General features: G+C 42.5%; 1 protein-coding gene and 1 non-coding gene across 2 annotated transcripts; one reads left to right on the forward strand and one right to left on the reverse strand.

Moving 5' to 3' along the window:
* LOC114429889 (NACHT, LRR and PYD domains-containing protein 8-like) lies at window positions 1-25390 on the forward strand (the record flags this gene model as incomplete). The annotated part of the gene is made up of 5 exons (XM_028398498.1): window positions 1-49; window positions 15149-15311; window positions 20264-20437; window positions 20550-20676; window positions 24908-25390. Coding segments are annotated over exons 1-5 (996 nt in total), but the record flags the coding sequence as incomplete, so codon positions are not given.
* Window positions 1682-1752, reverse strand: trnag-gcc (transfer RNA glycine (anticodon GCC)). The gene has a single exon. It is a non-coding gene; the product is annotated as a tRNA-Gly (tRNA).
* Window positions 25391-25752: the final 362 nt, after the last annotated feature.

Genomic DNA, 25752 nt, shown 5'->3' on the forward strand with positions numbered 1-25752 from the left:
ATGCGCCATGAGTACTGCGGGCACGCGATCACTGACAGATTTGTCAACTGTAAACTGTAGATTATTCCATAATGTGTTGACTCAAAATAGTGATTGTTACCAGGTCTGCTTTGAAGCATCTTATACTTTGACTGGTGTCAATGTTTTGCAGCAGGTCACATCAATATGAAAGATAGCGCGTGTTGAGGTAACCCTTTGAAATGTCCAATGTTCCCTGAAGGCACCGTGGCTGAGCAAAGCCCTTAGTCTTCATTGTCCTGCTGTCACTCAGCAGGCCACACCCATGTCCCCACCCCCCCCCCCCCCCCCCCGCAAAATCGGGGTCAAAACCTCAAAGGTGAAAAAAGCAGAGGCGAAAGCGAAAAAAAAGATTTGAACCTGAAGAAACAAGATGTGAAACTGTAAAAAATTAAGATTTGAATCTGAAAAAAATAAAATGGTAAATATGAAAATAATGATTGACATGAAACCTGAAAATAAACAATTTATTCAAAAGAATTTCAAAGTTGATTCCAAAAAAATTTTAAACAGAAAAAAATCAACATCAAAACATACATTTTCAGTTTCAAATTTTAGTGTTTGAATGAATTTTATTTTTTCAGGTTAACAAAACTTATGACCCTGATTTGGCTCCATAAGACCCCACATCCAGCCTGCCTTCTAGAAAGGCTCTAAAGAAGATGGTGGATGACAAATATGAGAAGGAGGCAGAGGCTCAACTGCAGAGGGTGGAGGGAGGGAGTCTGACTTCAGACATGTGGACCTCCATTAATATGGATGCATATCTTCAGTCACTTGCCGTCTTGTCCTCAACAATGCAAAGCTAACAGATAGCAACTGGCTAACGACTATGAGACTGCTGGAGGGGACTGGTTGACAGCCCTGTGTTCTTGCTGTGAGTATGTGCAAACCTCTGTCCTTAACAGAGGAGGTGGCCTCAGACATCATCTTTGTAGTCGTTAGCCAGTCATTAGAAACAGCAGACTCAGTCAGCCAGACCAACACAGGTAAGTATGGACACATTTAGTGCTATTGTTTGTTTGACCCAGACCCACCCACTGAGGTCCTCCTCCACATATAAACCATGTTTCCCACCAACAGGTAGAACTGATGAAGCTGCTTGGAGGAGCAGAGAAACGTCTTCAAGAAAACTCTACAAGTCCAGATGCCTTGCTTCAGTGGTCTCTATGAATATGAGCTGTATGACATGTAAACATACAGTGTGCTCTTTGTAATCTGTATTCTGGCTCTAAGTGCCCCTGAGGGTTGAAGTCACAATCTTCAGATGATGAGACTGACTCGCTGCCTACTGCACTAATGAGGCTCAGAAAGAGGTGAAACATGGTCTTTTTTTAAATCAAATACAACTACAGAACAAACATTCCTAATTTAAATCAAATGAGTGTGTTCTATAAAAAGGCTCTAAAGGTAAAACATCACAGTAATTCTTCCTGTGACACCTTCACTACCAGTGATGGTAAGTGCTCTTGTTTCAAATGTGATGTGCACTGTACCACTGAAGCTCGTCTGTGAAGTGTAGTGCCTCTGTGTGTATGTCACAGTGATGTTAACAGAAGTCAGATAGGTCTGTTAACACATATAAAAACAACATGCTGAACAACAGCATAGATGTGAAGGTGAATATATGTCCCCTCACATGTTCCTCAGTTAAAAGGGTCATTGCATTGGCCGGGAATCGAACCCGGGCCTCCCGCGTGGCAGGCGAGAATTCTACCACTGAACCACCAATGCTGTGAATAGCTGACATCTAGTGGTGCCATCGCAGGTTGCAGCCTCCTCATTCCAAAATCAATCCCTCCTCCACATAAAGTCAAAAGTTATAAATTCACCTCATTAAATGAGCGGTTGTGTGTAATGACGCAGCTCACCAGCAGAGGGCGTGTGACGGAGCAACAAGCAGGAAACTACAGGGGAGAAGAGACACCAGCATGTGTGGAGGTGTCCTCTTTTCGAGTAAAAAAACAGAACATCTAGCTATTACCATTCCTGATATATGAGCGACTTTGTAAGACATATGCTCTCATGTCATATACGACATGGTCAACTCCGAAATAATCAAGATAATAATAATAAACAAAATATTGGCCCAAATTATAGGGGGGCTTTGGATTATTTTAGGGAGGCTGAAGCCCCCCTAAAATAGGGCTAGCGACGTCCACGGTATTAAATAATAATGATTAAAATATTTAGTACCTTATACTTGCACAACGTGTACCTAATACATACATACAGTATTGACTATAGTATAATGATAGGAGATGTTAATACGATATTAACCAGTAATGTTACAGCAAATAGAAATATAAGAAACGACACTAGTAGATATGAATTATTTCACATAATGGCAAAATATAATATAGCTGATATGTGGAGAGTCCTCAACCCCGGCGTGTGCGACTACTCCAGGAGACAGCTAGTTAAAGGAACACTGACACAAACCAGAATTGACCTGGAAATATCAGAGAGTGATTTAGACATAAAATAAATAACTATATAGAAATGATTAGAAACGAAATAGATGAAGGAGATGATCCACTAGTATGGTGGGAGGACGTTAAAAATCAACTGAATCAGTTAACCATACACTGGAAAGATAAGATAAAGAAGATGAAAACTGGAGAAAGATACGCTTTGACAGAAATGTAATCATGGATGTGGCTGTTCCCCAGCGCTGGATAAAGGAGACAGCCAGCCCAGACTGGAGAAACGTGTGCCTTCTCCTCTTTGCAGGGCGGGGACCTACAGGAAATCAGTGGATTACACGACGGTACTTTAAGTGTTTTTCACTCTGCTGGATAAAACAAGTCCCATAAAAAAATCACTGTGTTCTTACAACAAAGATCGTATTTAATTAAATTAAAATTTGAAACCTTTATTAGTCCCACAATGGGGAAATTGCTTAAGGCAGCCAAGAGCGCCGTACAGTGAGTACAGTGGAGGCTATGCAGGTAAAGTGTCTTGCCTCCAGGAATCCTAACCGCTAGACCATATGGGAAGACAAAAACTTTACAGCAGATGTCTGACTTTCTCCGGACCCCTGGTCTCATTGTGTGGTCATGTTCACATGTATGACGGTGAATAGTCATTGCAGTGAGAGCTCTTACCGTCAATACAGCATCTTTGATCAAAGCTAAAGTTTTTGGTTCATGTCAGCAAACTGGACAGAAAGCTGCACGCTGCAGGAGACAGAAAGGACAGAGCAGCCGGACTGATGGGGGCCAGAGTCTGAGGATGAAGCCAACTGCTGCCTCACGTCGCTCTGCTTCCCTCTGGTGGTCATATGTTGAAATTGCAATAATTCATCACTGATACAGGGTCTGCTATAGCAACACAAACATGTTTAAATGTGACTAAATATTCTGTAGGTGTGAATTTGAGTGTGAATGGTTGTTTGTCATATTATTGGTGCTCTGTGCTCCCCCACACATCATAAGCTGTGATTTATTTGCATGCTTTAAAGAAGAATTTAGTAGTTTCAGAGTTTGTGGAGCCTGAGAGTTTGATGTTATATTTGATCTTATCTGTCTTGTTAGTGTTTATTTCCCATTGAAGCTGCGTGAAACCCACTGTTTGCTATCAGACATCATTCAAATCAGACTGTAGAAGACAGAGGGGGACACTTCCAGCGATGCTGCAGGCAGAGTGAGAGTTTGGTGCACATCACATGAGCTCAGAGCAAATGTGTGGATGTGTTCAGTGGCCCTTTGGCATTTGGGCAAACCTTAAACTGAAGATTTCTTCAGCATGGTTACCGAGCAAGACCAACGAGCAAGTCTCCATTTCTAACTGTTCAACACAGTTTCTCAGCTTCACTGGGCTAGGGAGCAAAATACAGACATTTATCAGACACAGCAGCCTCAGAAATCCTCCAACCAAAAGCCTACCAGCATGACAGACTGCAGCACTTGTAAGCATTTCCCTTTCACAAAGTGTTTTGTAGACATGAAGTTACAAGTATCTGTACTACAGACATCTGGCGAAACAGCTTTAAGGCTCACTTTTTGGCATGATCACTTTTTGGCACAACACTGGCTCAAAGGTTCACAAAACTACATCTGAACAAGCCACAAGACTTGAAACAATGTCCTATACACAGGTCAGACCAAACTATGTCTGCTAAGAACCAATCAGATATACAAGCATGATTTTATTTTGATCTGCAGAAACACATGACTTTGAATTAGATAAGCATATACAGATCAACAATCTCTCCTCAGTGGTTTTGGATATGGGGTTTTTGGGGTCTGGCTGCTCAAATTTAATTAAAAAATAATTCTAGCTGTAAAGTATTTTATATGGAAGTCTATCAGGACAGAAACTATTTTGGACCAGCTACCAAGTGGCCATGTAAGGAACTGCAGATTTGCTGTATTATGTTGTTACCTGGTAAAGACTACAGTGTTTATTGATTTTTGTTTGTTTGTTTTTAGCTTTACATAGATACTTTCTACCACTGACAGTTTAACATGACCATGGGACTGAATTTTGGTCATTTGAGGGACGGCAGTTCTTGATTAGCCTGAGAACCATTTGCATGAATAATTATCTATAGACATGAATTTTTGTTTATTTCTGCTGTTGACATTTGAACATAAACACCTGTGGGATTTAATTTTGGTGCCACCCCCAAGTGGCCACAGGATCAACTGCAGTTTTAGGCACTGTCACAGCGTGTGCAGGAAAATGGATCCTAGTGTCTGTGTTTCCTTATAAGACACTTATAACAGCGTGTTTTGTGATTTAATCAGTATACATGCTTTCCTATACATTATTGATGGCAGATACATATTGATATGCTACAGTTTTGCCTAGCAGACTTCACTCCCATTCAAATTTTAAAACTCTAACGATGGGCCGTCAACTAGTCCTGCACAGGGCCCAGACACACTTTCTGGGAGATCTTAGTCATGGTAGCTCCTGCAAGATCCACCCACAGAGGTCCTGAACACATAAAACTCAGATTCCAACCAGAGCAGTAGCAGAACTGAAGAAGCCACTCAGGGGAGTGGGAAACATCTTCAAAAACAGTCCTGGAGTCCAGCTGCCTCCATTGAAACTTTTGGAAATTGGAAACGACTCTGACCTGATGAATGAGAGCATCCACAGATATACTTCTGTGATTGATAGATATGCACTCAGAAACCTGACAGTGCCAGAAAAGCTATTTTGTGATAACTGCACGGACACTTATATTAATGATATCTAGAATAAACACCAAGCATTCAAATGGAGCGACGTATCACACATGCCACAAAGATTCAATGTAGAGTTTGTTATTTTTTTTTTTTTTATTTTAGATACTGTATTAATCCCAGAGGGAAATTCTTTACGGCAGTGTCATACAATGACTAGCAAGGCGCGCCACAGGCTAGGGTGAAGTGTCTTGCCCAAGAACACACAACACCACCAACCTTCCGGTTACCAGACAACCCTGCTATACCACTGCGCCACTGTTGTCCACTTATTTGAGGTGCTTGCAGTCTTTCCTCAGTTCATTTTGTGCTCTCTGTAATTATTTTGTTCTTTTTAATACAGTGTGATAGTATCACTCAGCTGCCTCTGCACACAATAGGTTCAAATAATACAAGAGGGGGTACATTTTAATGGGGACCTGACACAGTAAGATAAACAGTCAATAATGGAGTATATATTTTTTCAATGAATAAATTAAATTCATACAAATTAAAAATCTATTTTGTAATCATATATTCATAGCTCATTTAGATTCAATTCAGAATTCTGACTTTAAATTCTGACAATTTAGACAATTTCTTTCCCCAAAATCCTTAATCTAAACTCAGATTTCTGATTTTTGAGATTTATCCTGCTCCTGCAAAGTCTGAGGGAGAAATCCAATAAATATGCTGTTTAAAGTTCAACAAATGAGGCACATAAATAGGACTCCTGCTCTACTGAATCACCTCCATCTCTACCACTTCTTCAGCCTGTCTCCTCTGACTGGATGCAGAACAGAGGAGATAACTGATTTGTGGATTCCTGGCTTTGAAGAAAGGATTGATACACGAGGGAATTCTGATTATCAGAGGCAGCACCATGGAGGTGGTCACGCTGCAGAGGGCTTCTCTCTTCAGCGTCATGGTAAAGATGATATGAAATATGATTGATGACAGCTGGAGCAACAACAGTGAGAGGTAGAGTCCTATGGTGCATCTGGCTCGGTGGTTGCTGGACTTCAACATTGTGTTCACGCTGAGTGCAGCCCGACACACACACACATAGCAGTAGCAGATGGCCAGCATGCAAAGACACATTATTACAGACAGGGGTCCAAACAGCAGCAGGTCCTCCTTTGTGGTGAGTGGGAGGCGGCCTCACACACGAGACCACTGGTTGGCTGCTGGGAGTCAAACTTCATCTGGCTGAGCACCAAGCCAGACCATAAGCGCTCATGGTCCCGCTCAGCAGCCAAGTCACACTGATGCTCATGTAGATGTTGTGAGTGTTGACCAATCTGAGGTAGTGAATGTGTAACGGGTACCGTAGCAACGGCACCGGGCTGCCAGATAAACTCCTGAAATTCAGGAAAGAAATGATGAGGCAGGGCGACAGCGTGTCAGTTCACAGTGCGTTCTCTGCAGTCATTTATTTGGACATTTCCTTCAGAAAATACTTATAACAATAACTCTTATTGTTCAGACTCATTATGTCCAATGTATGTGCAATATTGAATGTCCGTTCAACATGAATCAATCATAAATCAACATCAATACATTTCAGTCCATCTCAAAATAAAATACATTTCCAAAAATGTCTTTTCTTGCTCTTTATACTCAAAATGTATGGACTATTGTAATATTAAGCTATTCAAAATGTTTTTACAACTTCTATTAACAGTCTTTAATATAAACTGTCCTTCGATGAGCATAACTCATTCACTGTAATCACCATACTGCAAAGACCCATCAAACCAAGGTTAACAACTCTTTACTTAACTCTGTCTTACTCATATTCAATCCTAAACATTTTATTCACAACTCATTTGGCGAAACAACTCATAACCAAGTGGGAGCAAACTTATACGGAGCTCACTTGCACACACTGCGCGGAGGGATATGTGTGTGCCAAGCTAACAAAGTATCTCAGGCTCAGCCTGCTCGTCACGGAGCACAGCAACTAATTAAACCCATGTTTCTACAGAGCTATTTGGCCAACATAACTCACTCAACTCTTAAACACATTTTCACATCGTGTTATCCTTATTCTGTGTCATTTTACACATCACTAACCTGAAATTCAGGAAAGAAATGATGAGGCAGGACGACAGCGCGTCAGTTCACAGTGCGCCCTCTGCAGTAATGAGGAAAATCCACCTGTAGCGCAGAGAAACCCAGCACTCGACGCTGCCCCCTGCTGTTCTGGAGTGGTTATTACATACCCATTTTTTTTAAAGGAAAAGCCTTACAAAACACACACTTTACGTTTCTCAAGTATATACCTATTCCAAAAACAAACAATACATTACAAACGTGTTATTCCCAAAACACAAATGTGACACTTTTGTGGCCGTCACAAATGCCATGGCAGATAAAATCACAGTCATTTACTTTTTGTAGGACCGTGTAAGGGCCAGTGTAACAAGCCTGCAGAACTGACCCTGGATACATGCTTGTACATAAAGTCTGCACTATATGCTTGAAAGGGAGTGGAAGGAAGTAGAACTGATCTGACTCCACCCGTCTCCATCATTCATAGAACATAACCTGTAGCTGCTTCCTGTCATACTGTAAGCACATACATAACAACAGCACAGGATGGATCTATGCATAGAAACAGAGAATCACACAATATACTATAATCATCCATAATTTAATATAACTGATTATTAGTATTAACCCTTTGACTCCACATACAGACACACAGACTCTTCCTGGTGCTTCTCACCATCAGGACTTTAAAGTTGCCATAACCTCTCAGACTGTTAGACTTCTCTCTCAGAGTGAAGAGTTTCTGGATGGTACCAGGTAAGAAGTTATTATATGCTTTAAACAGGATCTGTGCTGTGCAGAATGTAGCAAGAAGGACCTAATACTGACCCCTGGTGGACACCAGAAGCAAACTGCCATCTGCACATATTGCACTCTGTCAGTTAAACCACTTTGACCCAGTTCCAGGCAGATTTCTTTATTGTGCAGCTCATTTGAGATTTCTTCTGCTGCATCAGTTGTTGCCATTGAGGTTGATCTTTTCAGTCTAAATCCATGTTGGCTTTCATTTAATAACTGATGTTCTTCAATAAATGTTTCTAAGCGATCATTAGTGTTTCAAGGACTTTAGAGAAGTGAGGCAGCAGTGAGGCTGGTCTGTAGTGTGTGAAGTTGTGTTTGTTTCCATTTTTGAACAGTGCTGTAACTTTAGCAATGTTCGTGTTCTTTGGAACACAGCTGCTTTGAAGTGACAGGTTCCAGATGTGTGTTAAGGCTGTGGTCATGTTATTAATCAGCTTTTTACTGATATATACACATCAATAGCAGGACAGTCTGATATGATTGTAATATCTGTTCATGTTGTTCATGTCATCTGAATTCAAAGGGCACTTGTCCATGCTAGAATTAGAAAGACGGCCAAGAATAACCCTAAAAACAAAAAAACATTTTTCTCACCGGTGTACACGAGAGTGAAAGACAGCAGGTTCAAATGAGGATCCCGTCAGCTCTCCCTCCTCCAGCGGCTCCCTGCTTCTAGCGGAGGCAAAGACCTGTCAGTGTGCACTATCAAGCAGCCGCCAGAGAAGTGCGTATTGGGATCCGGCTCGAAGGACCAATTTATGTTAGGAATAAAACCCAAAATATCAGCTGTTCATCACTCAAGTGCTTTTATTCCTGCAGGAAGGAGGTCACACACACAGACAGTAGCCTCTGTAGGAGTGCTCAAGGTCTTTTCAGAGCAGCTCCCTTCTTGTACCCTCTGTTATCTGACAGACACAGCTTCTCTGAACACACACATCTTAGAATAGGCACAAGCACAATCATATATGACAGTAACATATCATGCATGAGATCATAGGAGTAACACCACATATATTTCCATAGTAAGACATATGGACAGACTGTCTCCACAAAGTCCAGCAGGCCACAGGTTAGGTTGTTTCCAGAATTCTTCCAACAGATCCTTAGATACTGACCTTTAAATCTTCTGCCTGACTTTGAATCAACGTGACATCATCATCTTATTTTCTTTCAGGGCTTCTTGGTACTTTTTAAGTCTTCTTGGTGTATTGAAATATTCTCAATGTGCAGTTACATCACTGAAGTGAATTGTTGATCTTTGTTGTTAACAGGAACATGAGAATCTGAAGCAGTCTGTCCTGTTTTTATCTGATGTCTTGATGTGTGGCTCACCTGAACATCTGATAAGAGACTAAAACTATCAGGAGGACGCTGCCAAACCACCACAGACAGTCAGTCCTGCAGCAACAAGTGTTTGTCCTCACAAGTGTGTGAACTGCAGGAGAAGCACGCTCGTGATAAGCACTGCAAAACATGCCCCATGATCTGCATGAGCCTCTGACTTCTGTGACCGGGCCAGTGGTTTGCACTTTTGTCCACTAGGTGGAGCCACATGCTCAGACAGGCTCAGCTCTGCCTCCTTTCCCATCCACACAGCATGCTTTAAAAACATATGTATGTGTATAAATATGTATGAGTAGTAGTTTATAACACAACATGTGTGGGTGTGTGATGACACAGTTTTCAGTCTGGTTAGTAAAAAGTCATTAATAAGTCCAATTAGTCCAAACCCTCATCTCTCCTGTTCTCCAGCCTTCCTCACCACCACACACACACAACAAACTGTGGTGACAGGATAATACCAGATATCATGGCACTATTCTTCATAAGAATTCTTTTCTTTTCTATTAGCAGTGATCAGTCTCATCTGAAGCTGTGGTTACAAACCACAGCACTCAGCAGTCTTATCTGAGGGCAGCAGGGGCTGATGGGAGTTTTGAGCAGTTGAGCTATTATTAATATTGAGTTATTTGAGCAGTTGTTTCTGAAACGGGTGAAAGGACAAAGAGACTAAACTGGACAGAGTAGCAAAGTTCATTCTGCACACAGCTGACAAGAGAAAAACACTCTACAAGCGATCTCAGGAACAGGTGCAGTTTTGTGAGGAGTGTGAAAAGCGATGTCTGCAACGTAAGATGAGGTGGGAGATTGCTATGCATAAACGGGGATCTGCTCGTGCAGTTGATGGCTGTATGCACAGTTTTTGAACAAAATGTACTAATGACGTATTCCCTTAAAGCTTGATGAATTATTTTCAGGGTGTCTTCTATGTAATAAATATAAAAAGTTACAATGCTATGCGTATCCATAACGTTTTAATTAGGGATGTCCCGATCAGGTTTTTTTGCCTCATTTTGAGTATCTGCCCATACCGAGTGTGTGTGTGTGTGTCCAGAGCGCCACGCTAGGAGATTGCACACACGCAGCAGCTCATCAAGGTCTCGAACCAGGATCTCTCGAGCCAAAAGCAGCTGTCATACCCCTACACTACAGGACACAGAGCCACCCTGCACAGAAGGAATTCACTTTGAGAGTCCTAATAAATATATTCGAGTCCTGATCGGGAGGTAATGTCCGATTCCGATCGAGTCTGAAATCACGTAATCGGTCTCACACTGTGCTGAGGCTTGCTTCGGTCACGTGACTAGTGACGTTTGAAGCAGTTGAGTGCTTCGAACGGCATACGAGTCATGTGATTGGTTCGGGTTGTGAATCGCTTGGTGGGATCGGGTGTGTTCAGGGATATGACTATATATCAATATATAGTAATAGATCAATCAGTTAGATAGTGAAATATATTAGATACATTGATACATACATCGCAATTTGTCATTGTGTACATGTTAGTAGAAGAAAAGTTATTGATCACGTTTCTCTGGCATGTGTGTGTGTGGAGGACCTCTTGCTGATTCGCGTATCATAAGTTTTGAACCCGGAACCTCTCGCACCCAAACCGACAATGATTCCCCTACACCAGCATCCAGCTTTGTTCTCCGCCGCAAATGCTTTAATTGTGTTAAACATTTTAATCGGATTAATCATGATGATCACTTCAAATGTAACTTTGTATACAAATTTTGTGCAGTAAAAGTGAAAGCACTTTGTTGAGCTCTTTGTTCCAAAGGTCAGAACACCGTCATTATGTTTCCTTAAAGAAGCCTTGAGTGTGACGATGAATCCAGAGAGCTGAGCCTTTCTGTGCATCAACAGAGCGTTGAAAAGCTGCTGCTGTGAGTTCCATGTTTGTTCTTTCTCTGCTGTTTTCCTGCTGATGGACGTCACCTTCACTCCTCGGCTTCATCCAGATTCTTTTCTCCATCAGGAGGTAACTAACAGCAGTTTATTTATGAGTGTTGTTGTGTTACTGTGACTTCAAGTGTTTGCTTGTTGTGCTTCATTTGGAAGATTTACTGTATCTGTTCGTCTCGTGCCGATCATCTGATTGTTAGAGAGCTTTGTGTCATTCTAACAGACAGTGTGATTCAGCTAGTGAGAGGTGTTCACTGTCCTGTTGTGGAGGACTGCTGGCTGCTTCATACAGTCATTAAACATGTTCCAGATGTTTGAAAATGTTCACAGTCAGCATGAAACAGAAAGTCTGTCATCAAACTGCTCTTTGTAGAACAATGCAGCATCTGTTAACACTGTGTCTGCATCATGTGTTCAGTCAGACACTTTTGACTTTTTACATTCTCATTGTGTCACTCATTCATGTTAAACTGTAGATGGAGCTTTTACTGAGCAGCAGCCAGGTTCAAAGTCTTTAATGCAGCCATAAAATGGTGGAAACCTGTGCAGTAACATGTTATCGTCCATCACTGATTAACAAGCAGAGATCCAATGCAGCTGTAGAGATTGAGTTATGATGCACAGATGGTGTTCAGGAATCATAAGAACACTTCTAACAGCATTATGAGGCCGTCTCTTAAAATGAAGTGTTTCCAGAAGTGATGAGCTGAAAACTCTCAGCTGTTTTTAAAGCTTGGAGAAAGATGGAGGTCCTGCTTATAAACAGTCCAAAAGCACTTTTTGTGAATCCTACAAAAACATAGTTTTATAGATAAGTTACAATCCAATGTTTCAGACATCATATGAAATCTTTAATGTAAAATGCTTCTTCACTGTTTATCATGACGTTATTTCTAGACTCTCTGTACTCTGACCCATGTTTACTTTGTCTCCATCTGCTGGTAGAATCCAGAGTGACAGTGGTATTCAGTGGCGTAAGTGTTGGGGGGAGTGTTGTGTTTGTATGAAGGTGTGTGCTAGCAGGTCCCAGGTGTCTTTTTAGTCATTTCATTTTAGTCTTTTAGTCTTTAAAAACGTGAGGTCAGTCCTGATCCGGTCCTTTTGGGATGATTAAACATTCCAGTCATTAAGTCACAGCATCTGCTCACGTAAACAGCTGCAGCCATTTGCTGAAATCATTTCAGTTATTTTTTGTACACACAGCACCCCATGTTGACAGGAAAACATTTCTGCAGATGAAAAAACAAAAAGTGAAATATGATTCAGATGGTTCTAACCTTCAGTCCAGCTGTGTCTGTGGACATGATGAGGAAAGACACACACCTGTCTGTATAAGACCTTACAGCTCACAGTGCATGTTAGAGCACATGTGACCCGCTGACAGTGAGTACAGTCTTCTCTCTGTACACCACACTCTCTGTTATGATTGTCTTCACACCTCAGTGCGAGTATTTGGGTTTTTACTGACCTGACCTTTGACCTCTCTGACCTCACAAAGAGGGCAGAGTCCAAAGGTCAGCACCAGTTCCTCTTGAACACACCATAAACCAGCTGATAGACTGATGATCTTTATTCTTTGATTGATCCCAAACTGGGAAATTTTTTAATCTGAGCCAACAGTCTGTTTAAACCTGTTCAGAGTTCCTAGGAAGTCATGTGACCACAGAGGCTCCTCCTATGATGAAGTATAAACACCCTGAACACTGACTGCTCTCTGCTTCGTCACAGAAACCAACAACACAGGTAAGACTCACTCACTGTGAAGGAATGATGAGAAAATGCTTCCAACATGTTGAGTGCAGAGTTTTAATGTGGACATTAGCTGGATAGATCAGTAGGAATCAATGGCTTTTATGTTATCATGTTCTATTATGAAGGTGACATCATAAGGTCACAGGTAAAGTATAAAAATGTTGACGTTTCTTTGACGGCCACTTTAGCTTCAAGATGGGAATGGTGGCCCTGTGGCCATCTCTCCCCAGATGAAAGCTCTGAGTGTTACAAGAATGTTTTTAGCATGGCCACTCTCTTCCGTGTAGTCTACTGTGCTTTATTTCATCTTTGAACAGCACATATATGCTCTGGTATGCAGAACTTATAAATAACCATGGTGGGCCGCCATGGACAGAAATGCCAGGGCCACATTTTAGTCCCAGGTCAGCCCTGATAAAGAGAATGTAGTTTGGTTGTAACAGGATCAACTCATTGTAAACTGGTGTTTAGAATTTCAATACATCACCCTTATCAATGTGCAGCTGTGAGGAGGTTGTAGCCTACTGAGATGTGAGTGGAGCTGGATGCTCACAAAGAGGAGAACCATGCTGCTTCTGCTCTGCTCCATCCTGTGCTGATCTGCAGTTCATTGATTGCTGAGCTCCATCTAGTGGACAGACAGTAGAAGTGAATCAGGAAAAGTCTTTCAGACACTTGTTGGACCGGTTTCACCGTCACTGACGTGTTCAGACTGTGAGGCTGTGAGGAAGTGACGGCGTCCTCAGATCAGATTGTGTCAGACAGCAGGACTGAGGAGGACCAGGAGCAGCTTCTTCTCCACACAGGAAGCTGGAAAGTGTCTGTAAGTCCATCTGAACTGATCCAGCAGGTGAGAGTCCTTCCAGAGAAATCTCTCCATGTCTGATCACACTGTGCTGCATCACTGACTGATGGTACAGTACAGATGTTTCTGCTGCTGATTGGCTGCTTTCTCTTTGCTCTTTGATGACTTTTATAGCAGATGAACAGCTGTTTCAGAACAAGTTGTTACTTGTAGTGTTTTTCTGTTCGAGTCACAGCAGACTGTAGAACACAGCTCTCAGGTCACATGATCAGTGAGAAATGCAGGGAGTGTCAGAACCGGTCTGACAGCTTTCTGAGTTTTTGTGTTCACTGAGCTGTGTGGAGTTACTGTAATTCAATTCATGTCAGACAGACAAACAACAAGCGTCTCTGTTGATCGTTCTCTCTGTAAAGTTCAGCAGCTTCATTTGCTCTGAAACTCAGATCGACTCGTTCAAAGCTTCAAGCGGAGAAAAGGTCGCTTTATTCTGACTTTATCAGATCAGTCTGTTTCAGGTTTAACACGCCTGTGCTGCGTTTTATTTTTCATGAATTCATATCGATGATTGAAACTCATCAGAAGAAACATTTTCTCTTCAAGGGTTCATAAATATGTGAATCTAATATTTGCCATGAGGAGAAGTGTGTCAGTCCTCAGAGCTCAGACAGTAGCTGCTCATGTGTTTGTCCTTTCTATAGAAAACAGTCCACAGACTGTTACAGAGGAAGGTCTCAGTGCTTCACTCAGTCTGTTCACACTGTGACAGAAACACACATGAACACATGTTCATTTATTCACATGTTCACACATGGAGAGAAGTGACAGAATTCTGAAGCAAACACTGAATGTGTGTGTGCACTGTTCCACTTACAGCATGTGACATCAATAATAACAGCATCAGAGATGTTGGTGTGTTTACAGACTCACCAAAATAAAAGCCTGAGAACCAAACCTGGTCTGAGGCTCTGATGCTAAGCTAACAGCATGATTAGCCTGTTAGCATCTACATGAAGGATCAATAACAACATGCTGACTGTGTGTTTCTGTGTCATGTTGCTGTGTTTGTGTGAAGGTGTGAGCTCTGCTATGAGTCAGTGTGAGGACAGAGAGGAGGGAGTCCCTCCCTCTAAAAGCCCTCTGTGTGGGGACCATGAGAGCCGGACCAAAGCTCAGAGGTAAGAGGACCGTCTCTGACTGTCCATGACTCTTCTCCATGTCAGAGCTCACACTCACATTATTCACACATCTGTGTGTTCAAGAACAAAGCAGCAGCACACTGCACACTCTGCTGGACCTGGACCTGGACCTGGACCTGGACCTGGACCTGGACCTGGACCTGGACCTGGGCCTGGACCTGGGCCTGGACCTGGACCTGCCAGCTGTGTGTCCATGAAGAGTGATCAGTCAAAGGATTATCCCATTAATTTCAAAGATGTTGATCCATCTGAGGGTCAAAGGTCAGAGTTAATGTCACAGCTGCAGTTTGTTTCCATCATTATTAAACATTTAAAGTGTAACATGATGTTCAGCATCATTTTTCCAGAAGAAGCTCAGAGTCAGTGTTTGTGATTCTCTCAGGATCCAGGATGTGAGAGCAGACTCTGCTGGACCTGGACCCAGCTGTGTGTCCATGAAAAGTGATCGGTCGATGTTTGAGCCCATTGATTTCAAAGCTGATCAGCCATCTGATGATCAAAGGTAAGAATCACTCTGGAAGTGTCTCCATGCTGTGATGAGCTCTGCTGGACTCTTGGGGTTGTATGTGTCTGTTTGCTCTGCAGGTGGTTGATGGTTTGGAGCATCTGTAGCACAGAGTAATGCATATTTACAGTGCTGCTTCAAAGTGTATGAATCATTTAAAATCTTCTATATGTCTGCATAAACATGACTTAAACATCTGCCTCACTGTACTAGAAAGGCAGCCCACTGAAACAAAGTATGGAAAGACATTTCAGTAATAAAACATTTAAATAAATGATAGATTCATACACTGTATGTAAATATTATTGTGCTGCCCCCTATAGTCAGCCAAAATTCTATGTTTGAGTTGAGATTGTCCTACGAGGCTTCCGTAGTAGCATAATGGTTCCAGAGCCAAGTGGAAAGTTTCTGCTGTGTTTTTTCATCCTGCTACATGTTTTTTAGTCGTCTGAGAATATCTGTCTGTAAGTATTATGTTTCATAAGCCCTTACCTTACGTCATGCGCTCATAGGAGGCACTTTAAGTTATTTAAGTTTAAGAAAACGGGTTAAAAGTGTGACGCTAATAGCGCTAGCGACCTTATGGGTTTTTCAATGCAAATTAGCATTGTGCTAATCGCTAGCGGTTTATGCATTTTTCTGTTGTCTAGCTCAGCTATGTTTTGTCGGCCTGCAGAATTCAGCATTGATCGTGTTTCGGGTCATATTTATGCAGAAATATAGAAAGTTTGACCAACTTCCCAAAACGACTGTAGCTGTCAGCCTATATGTAGCTAGGAGCTAGTCTCCTCCTCCTCAGATTCCCAGGGTCCTGGTTTGGATTTTTGCACGTACCTCACACTGCTGATTATTCTGACTTGAACACAGCCTGTGCAGAACTTTAAGGTGGCTTCTGTTCTTCGGTGTTTTTGGTTGAATTTGGTCAAATTGTGATCAAATAAATTGTGTGATAACAGTTGTTCAGTCTCTTGTAGTGGCCATCATGGACACTGATCCAGCTCTGTGTCCATGAAAAGTGAACATTTCACAAATGTTGATACCACTTTAAGTCCTGTTTCTGTAACTTAGCAGAGTTCTTCAATGATCATGTGGGTCTGCTTGGCTCTGTAAAAGACCCATAAGCAGGTCTGTGTTTGTAGATGTATAATAGAAAGTATCAGTATGTATTTATGTTGTCATGTTATCATCTCATGGTGGTTTCAGAAGGCTTTAAGTAAAGGAAATAACAAAGGTCTGCAGTGTGATGATATAGACTCTATATCATCACACTGCAACATTGTCTGACTGTGATTCATTACAAACCCATCCTGCTGCACATCGTTTAATGTTAAAGAAAGAGAAACATGGTGAGTGGAAGATTTAACTGAACTCTTACAGCTGTGCTGGCAGCCATTAAAGCAGAATATGTGAAGAAGAACAAATTACAAACCTGCTGGATGCAGCTGAACAGTGTGGAGTCAGGATAGTTTTCATTTTTAATACACACATTTTGTGTATTAATTAATTTTCTTCACCAGTCCATTGACTGTTGCACTTTGTATTTATTTCAGTCTGAGGTTTCAGTTTCTTTAATCTGAAATAAAGGCCTTCAATGTATTTGCCTGGGACTACTTTTATTCATGGTAACAGAGCTAGCTGTGCCCCAGGTAAACATTTCCTGCATTGAAAACTGACAATAGATATTACTGAAACACATGAACATGTGGACATAGGGGAAGCTAATAAGACACAAGCTAGACATCAGCTCAGACCTTTGACTTGGAGGAAATGTGAACAGCTGGACCTCAGGGACTTTAATTGAACCCCCCTGGTCTAAATCAATGTGAACATATGATGACAGTGGAAGTGGAATGGAACTCTTAAAGCTGTGCTTCAGTCATTAAAGCAGCAGCAACAGGTTCAACATGAGCTGGATGTGTGGAGTTGGGATAGTTTTCATTTTTAATACAACAATGCTTGTTTGTCACCAGTCTGTTGACTGTTGTGTATCTGTTTAAAGTGAAAACACATCAAAACACTTAGTGAAGTGATTGTGTTGTTAAATGCTGATGTTTCTGTCACAGACTGCAGCAACCCAGTGTTCAGACTCCTGCTCAGGACGCCATATTTATGGTGAGTACAAACAGCTTCTAACTACAACACAACAGTCCTGGTGCTTTACAGAGACCCAGAGCCTGACCCCTGAGCAAGCATTCACAGAGACAGAACTGTGGTAGTAATACTTATAACTACAGCAGCTGTGCATACACAACACTTCATATCTAATGTTGTAGATTCAAGTAATACATGTATGAACATAAGCTGTAATATCATGAAACACTAAACTGTTATTCTGCTCCTCAAAGTCTGAGAGTTTATACTCTGTTGTTCTGTTCCAGCTGCTGGAGGAGAACATTGTCAGGTTTGTGAAGGATGAGCTGAAGAAGATCCAGAAGCTCCTGAGTCCAGATTACCCAGAATGCTCAGAGAGTCAGAGGGAGGATGAGGAGGATGAAGAGCAGAGGAGCAGCAGAGAGTCATTAGTGCAGATCACAGTGCACTTCCTGAGGAGGATGAAGCAGGAGGAGCTGGCTGAGCGTCTGCAGAGCAGTAAGAGGATTTGAAGAGCTTTAACATGATGGAAAGAGGAAATTAAGTTTACATTTACACACTCTGCTGTTAATATGATGCAGACATCTGTGAATTCTTCTGACTGAAAACACAAACTGTTTGTCTACAACTGATGAACAGATTTCATGGAGACAGAAAATATTTATTTGACACATTTATTGTAGCGTTCACTTATTAATGACATTTATTGTTTGTTCAGGAACTCCTGCTGCAGAGTGTGGACGTAAACTCAAGTCAAACCTGAGGAAGAAGTTCCAGTGTGTGTTTGAGGGGATCGCTAAAGCAGGAGAGCCGACCCTTCTGAACCAGATCTACACAGAGCTCTACATCACAGAGGGAGGGACTGCAGAGGTCAATGAGGAACATGAGGTCAGACAGATTGAAGCAGCATCCAGGAAAGCACACAGACCAGAAACAAGCATCAGACCAGAAGGCATCTTTAAAGGCTCACCTGGAAGACAGGAACCAATCAGAACAGTGATGACAAAGGGAGTGGCTGGCATCGGGAAAACAGTCCTAACACAGAAGTTCACTCTGGACTGGGCTGAAAACAAAGCCAACCAGGACATCCAGTTCACATTTCCATTCACTTTCAGAGAGCTGAATGTGCTGAGAGAGAGAAAGTTCAGCTTGGTGGAACTTGTTCATCACTTCTTCACTGAAACCAAAGAGGCAGGAATCTGCAGCTTTCAGCGCCTCCAGGTGGTCTTCATCTTTGACGGTCTGGATGAGTGTCGACTTCCTCTGGACTTCCACAACAATGAGACCCTGACTGATGTCACAGAGTCCACCTCAGTGGATGTGCTGCTGACAAACCTCATCAGGGGGAAGCTGCTTCCCTCTGCTCACCTTTGGATAACCACACGACCTGCAGCAGCCAATCAGATCCCTCCTGACTGTGTGGACATGGTGACAGAGGTCAGAGGGTTCACTGACCCACAGAAGGAGGAGTACTTCAGGAAGAGGTTCAGAGAGGTGGAGCAGGCCAGCAGGATCATCTCCCACATCAAGACATCACGAAGCCTCCACATCATGTGCCACATCCCAGTCTTCTGCTGGATCACTGCTACAGTTCTGGAGGACATGTTGGAAACCAGAGAGAGAGCAGAGCTGCCCAAGACCCTAACTGAGATGTACATCCACTTCCTGGTGGTTCAGACCAAAGTGAAGAAGATCAAGTATGATGGAAGAGCCGAGACAGATCCACAGTGGAGTCCAGAGAGCAGGGAGATGATCCAGTCTCTGGGAAAACTGGCTTTTGATCAGCTGCAGAAAGGAAACCTGATCTTCTATGAGTCAGACCTGACAGAGTGTGGCATCGATATCAGAGCAGCCTCAGTGTACTCAGGAGTGTTCACACAGGTCTTTAAAGAGGAGAGAGGCCTGTACCAGGACAAGGTGTTCTGCTTCATCCATCTGAGTGTTCAGGAGTTTCTGGCTGCTCTTCATGTCCATCTGACCTTCATCAGCTCTGCTGTCAACCTGCTGGAAAAACAAAAAAGAACACCTCTGTGGTCTAAAGGCTTTAGAGACAAAAGACACAAACCTAAACTAAAACACCTCCACCAGAGTGCTGTGGACAAGTCCTTACAGAGTCCAAATGGACACCTGGACTTGTTCCTCCGCTTCCTCCTGGGTCTTTCACAGGAGACCAATCAGACTCTTCTACGGGGCCTGCTGACACAGACAGGAAGTAGCTCACAGACCAATCAGGAAACAGTCCAGTACATCAAGGAGAAGATCAGTGAGAATGTGTCTGCAGAGAGAAGCATCAATCTGTTCCACTGTCTGAATGAACTGAATGATCGTTCTCTAGTGGAGGAGATCCAACAGGCCCTGAGATCAGGACGTCTCTCCACAGATAAACTGTCTCCTGCTCAGTGGTCAGCTCTGGTCTTCATCTTACTGTCATCAGAAGGTCTGGAGGTGTTTGACCTGAAGAAATACTCTGCTTCAGAGGAGGCTCTTCTGAGGCTGCTGCCAGTGGTCAAAGCCTCCAACAAAGTTCTGTAGGTGGATTTATGAACCATTTCAAACATGGTTGATTTTTATATGAACAACAAAACATTGACTTTGTGTTCAATCTTTTTTTTCTCAGACTGAGCAGCTGTAACCTCTCAGAGAGAAGCTGTGAAGCTCTGTCCTCAGTCCTCAGCTCCCAGTCCTCTAGTCTGAGAGAGCTGGACCTGGATAATAATGACCTGCAGGATTCAGGGGTGAAGCAGCTGTCTCGTGGACTGGAGACTCCAGACTGTAGATTGGAGACTCTCAGGTCAGGATCCAGCTTGTTGATCATCAGTTAAATTCTGCTTCATGTTCATGTTGAAGATCTGTTGGATTTTCCTTCTTTCTTCTTGAGTTCATGACCTGTTTTGTCCCTCCAGTCTGTCAGGTTGTCTGATCACACAGGAGGGCTGTGCTTCTCTGGCCTCGGCTCTGACCTCCAACCCCTCCTATCTGAGAGAGCTGGACCTGAGCTACAATCATCCAGGAGACTCAGGAGTGAAGCTGCTGTCTGCTTTACTCAACGGTCCAGATTGTAGTCTGAAGACTCTCAGGTACACAGAGACCACAGAGCATGAGTCCTCCTCAGTCTGTCAGTTTAGCTCATATATCCACAGCTGTTGATGGATGGACTGAAACTGCAGAGAAGAAATAATCACTGATCCCTGATGTTCATCTTCCTCCATCATTAAGTGTCCATCATGTTAACTTCACTTTTCTTTATACACGTTCTTCATGTCAAAATACAAACAGACGGATTTTCAGTCACACTTAGTGCAGATCAAATACAAAATGATGCCCTACTTATTAATGTCCTCAGCTGTAAGAACCACTGAATTATTTCCACAAACAAATGTTCCTGAAACAATCCATATGTGAAGCTTCAGAGGAGACAACACAATGGTAGAAGGAGGAGTTCCTTCCTCAGCAGTTTGGACTGATGTTGGTTAGAAAATCATTCTGACTGTGTTTCTTCCTGCAGGGTGGAGCATGGTGGAGAGCAGAGGTTAAAACCTGGGCTGAGGAAGTGTAAGTTTGACTCAGTCTTTCCTCATGTTATTGTGCATGAGTCAGTGTTCTATCAGTCCATCAGAGCTGTTGTAGCGCAGCCTCGGCGGTTGGATTTCTTTGGTGTTTACTGGAGTTTATTACTCCCCAGCAGGAGTTTTAGGTTCCAGCTTTGTCATTGGTTTTCCTTTTTTCTCTTGTTAGGGAGCTTTAGTGTGTTGTAGCGTCTCTGTGTTTGTTTGGGCACTGCTCAGCTCTGAGTTCATGAACTGCAGCCTAACACTGAAACCAGCCTGTGTAGCTGCCGATCTGAGAGTGGGGACGAGTGGGGAGGTGCAGACATGCTGTGTGTGGGTTTCCCCTCAGCCTGGGACATAACAGAGACAACCAAAGCAGACAAAAGACAAAATCCAATAAGAGACCACAAAGGGTTGAAAAGGTCCAAACACAGGAAGAAACAGCTCCACAGTCCAAAAGCAGGCAGGACCCAGACACAAAGAATCTCATCCAAAGGGTCAGACTGGACTGATGGACTGAAGAGTGAAGACACTGAGACACTGAGCTGTGAGCAGCATTATTAGGGTTAGGGTTAGGGCGAGAAACGCCACTGTTTAAGAAAACGAGTTACCACCAAAATAAGTTTCACACGGGGTCTCTGTTTAAAGCTTTTAATCAATTAGTAACAAAACACGTTATCCGCCATGTTTCCCTGCACCGCTTCTTCCCTTTTTTCCCAATCTGCTACAAACGCCCTGATTTTCAGCACAATGCAGCATTTCCATTCAACCAATCACGGGGCAGCTTTCCAACCGTCATGGCGGAGGGTTTATATGAAAACTAGAAGTTTCATATAAACCCTTTTTGGAAAGAAAACACTTTTTTCTGGATTTATAGCGTTTTGGAAGCAATCTCTTCATTTGTTAGGCGGGACAGCCGAAACCAGTTAAACAAGCTTTTACTGACAGCTCTGAACAGACCACATTAACTTATCATTCATTTTAGTGCAGCCGCCACAACTTCCATTTCACAAACCATTTTTTAATCTTCATTTATTATATTTCCTTTTATTTTGCTTTGTGCTTTGGTTTCATTCTGTAACACTGGACTTATTTTTATGAAGGTTTGAACTCTGACAGTGTTTGAACAGGAGAGAAAGGAGTATAAAGTGTGTAGTGAGGGGTTCACAGCCTTAAAGCATCTAGAATAACTGTAAAAAATAAAGCCCATCACTTCACGGATTTCACCTTTTGCGGGTTATTTTTGGAACGTAACCCCGCGATTAACGAGGGACCTCTGATGAGAAGGAAGAGACTGGGCTCTCAGCTGCAGTAAAGGGGGCAGGTCTGGCTCCAACACAGGTTTCAATGTGCAAGATGTCTTGCCCTCACATTCTTCTTCCATTTCCACTTGTCCTGAAACTTCGGCCTTCGCTGTCAACCTTCCTTTTCTTACTCACACTTGCCATTTTAGAAATGGGCAATAAAAAAAAAACACAGATCACTGGCAAACAGGGTGGTGAGAGTTTGACCATGTTTGCTGCCATCTTGTGGTGAAATGTTAAATATATATAAATAATAATCATTTTTAAAGGTGTGATTTCATCCTGTGGACAACAGTACTGGTGGCATATTATGACATTATTGATTTTATGCCAGAGGCTTCGGCCCAGTGAACATATGAACTGGACTTTTGGTCTGTTCTACAGGAAGAACCCTCAATGATAATGCACCAACAATCCCAACCAAAGAAAGGAACATAAGGACAGAAGAACCAAACAGGAAGAAAATAGAAATAACTATTGTATATATAACCTAGAAAATTTCACAAGAAATTTTGAGTGGGCCAATGCGCGCTCACCCACACTCTGCTGCCGGTCCGCCCCATTATATACCACCAAACCTCATTCCTGATCACCGGCAGATGTGAAAGATGCCACTGATGACATTTCATGCTTTTACAGTGTTTCTGATTGGTTTTATATAAGGTTTAATAGGCCCCAAGCTTCTCCATTCATTCTGAATGGAGGAATCCTAAAGATGTGGATGTGACTTTGGCTGCTATTTTATGAAGTTTGGTAAAAGACATGAACATGAGGACTCAGTATGATAAAGTCCAACTCCTTATGAGCAGTTTGCAGTTGAAATGAATATTCTGTGTAGAGGCATGCCAGACTGATAGGCTTCCAAAGTTAGCTGGGTTTTGTCAGGGATCTCACCAGCTTCCCATTATTTCCTATGAGGGGGGTTAGGTCAGCTTAAGTGGCTTGCCTGACAAAACAAAAAGTGGCACAGACATGGGGACTCAATATGTCAGAGGTCTAATGTTTATCTACATTTTACATTTTGAATGAAGGTTCTGTGTGAAAGCATGCCCAAACACCATGCCTTCAAAGTTTGACAGTGATTTGATGCCTGTGGGGAGGGTCGATCGCAGTTTTTCTGGATTTTTTCAAACACCGTTTATCCGATTGCTACCAAACCTCAGAGGGTAGTAGTCCTGACCGAGCCGGTCGATTTGATGTATAATTTGTAGGGGTGGCTAGCGCTAGTTAGCTGTGTAATGAATTAGAGGCTTTTATTTTGAAAATCAATGTGTGTCTAAGTGTGTGTGTGTGTTGGGGGGGGGGGGGGCACACCCCCAATGCATGTTAAAACATGTTTAAGTGTTTTATTTTGAAAATCTACACGTCAGCCATGTCCTGTTATTGTGCAGGTTCTTTTATTTTGAAAATCCATGTTTGTGTGTCTGTGTGTTGGCAGCTGTGTATAGTGTGTGTCTGCATATTTCTGGGTGGATTGTGTGTAGTTTACCAGGCCCAGTAAGGTCTGTAATGATATGGAGGCTTTTATTTTGAAAATCAGTGTGTGTGTGTGTGTGTGTGTGTGTAGTTGTGTATGTTCCTTTATGGTTGTGTATGTGTGTGTGTGTGTGTCTGCCTCTGTATGGATCAATACAGTGAAGTTACATTGGTTTGAATGAACCCAATGCATTGTTAATGGGAGCGGCCATCTTTGCTGATGTCATCAGAGAAGTCAGTCAGAGCACCTGTGGAGGTTACCATGGAAACAGCTCCCTCAGTTTTCGGCTTCCTGGTTTTGTGATTTTTGCCTTTTTCTCTCTCTCTCCCCATTCACCGTCTATGTCGTTCGCCCACTGGTTTTTTGCGATTTACGTGAAAACCGTACGTCGGAACGGAAAGAAAAGTCATAGCACAGGTGTCCCGGTACAGCCGGACGTCCTGTAAAAGTTTCAGGTCGCTCACATTAAAGCTGTGGGACTAGTTCTGCTGAAAATGTGTCCAGAAGAAGGAGAATAATACAGAAGCGGAATAAGTATTTACAATAGTAACAGTGGAACAATATCAGGATAGATCAGGAGGTCTGAGTCTGGTCTTTCAGTCCAGATCCTCCTCCAGACTCTGATGAAGGAGCTTTTGGATGATGCTCTTTATCCAATGATACAGTTGATGCTGCTGTTCTTCTCATGTTCTAAATGTGTCGTCTGTCTTTACTCACATTGCTGCAAATATCCAGTTTGTGTTTGAACACAAAGCTGATAGTTGTGTGTTTGTTCATTCAAACATTAGTGACAAAAAGTCTGATGATAAACTTTGTATGAATGAACAACACATCAGTCAGTAAAGACAGAATGAAGCCATCAGATGTGTCAGATGATAAACTGCAGCTGTGTCTTTTTCTCTCCATCAGATTTCTGTCAACTTGAAGTCGACACAAACTCAGTGAACACAAAGCTCAAACTGTCTGACAACAACAGGAAGGTGACACATGTGGAGGAGGAGGAGCCATATCCTGATCATCCAGACAGATTTGACTGCTACTATCAGCTGCTGTGTAGAAATGTTCTGACTGGTCGCTGTTACTGGGAGGTCGAGTGGAGAGGAAGGGTTAATATATCAGTGAGTTACAGAAGAATCAGAAGGAAAGGAGCCAGTGATGACTGCGTGTTTGGAAGAAACAATCAGTCCTGGAGTCTGATCTGCTCTGATCGTCTTGGTTACTATGTCTGGCACAATAACAGAGGAACATCCATCTCCTCCTCCTCTGTCTCTGACAGAGCAGCAGTGTATGTGGACTGTCCTGCTGGCACTCTGTCCTTCTACAGAGTCTCCTCTGACACACTGATCCACCTCCACACCTTCAGCACCACATTCACTCAGCCTCTACATGCTGGGTTCTGGTTGTATCCTGGTTCCTCACTTTCATTTGAATCACTGACTGTGATTTCAGGTCAGAACATGTTTTTGTCTTAGAAGCAGTGAAATGAAGAATGTGAAGCTGAATTTATGATCATGAACTTTGACATGTCCTCACAAATGAAACCCTTACATTAAGAAATGCATGATTCCATGTTGTTATGGCTCTGATATTAAAATGTAGTATTATAATAGGAGTTAATGGACCTAAGTGGAAAACACCATTTAAAACTGCTGCAATACAAACACTAATAACTCCAACTCAATATTTTGGATCAACTTTGACATGACAGATATAAAATAATGCCTGAGCCTCCCAACTTGTAACATAACTTGTCTGTCCGTTCTTTCTCTCCTCTCTC

Source organism: Parambassis ranga, unplaced genomic scaffold (assembly GCF_900634625.1).
Source record: "Parambassis ranga unplaced genomic scaffold, fParRan2.1 scaffold_21_arrow_ctg1, whole genome shotgun sequence".
NCBI lineage: Eukaryota > Metazoa > Chordata > Actinopteri > Ambassidae > Parambassis > Parambassis ranga.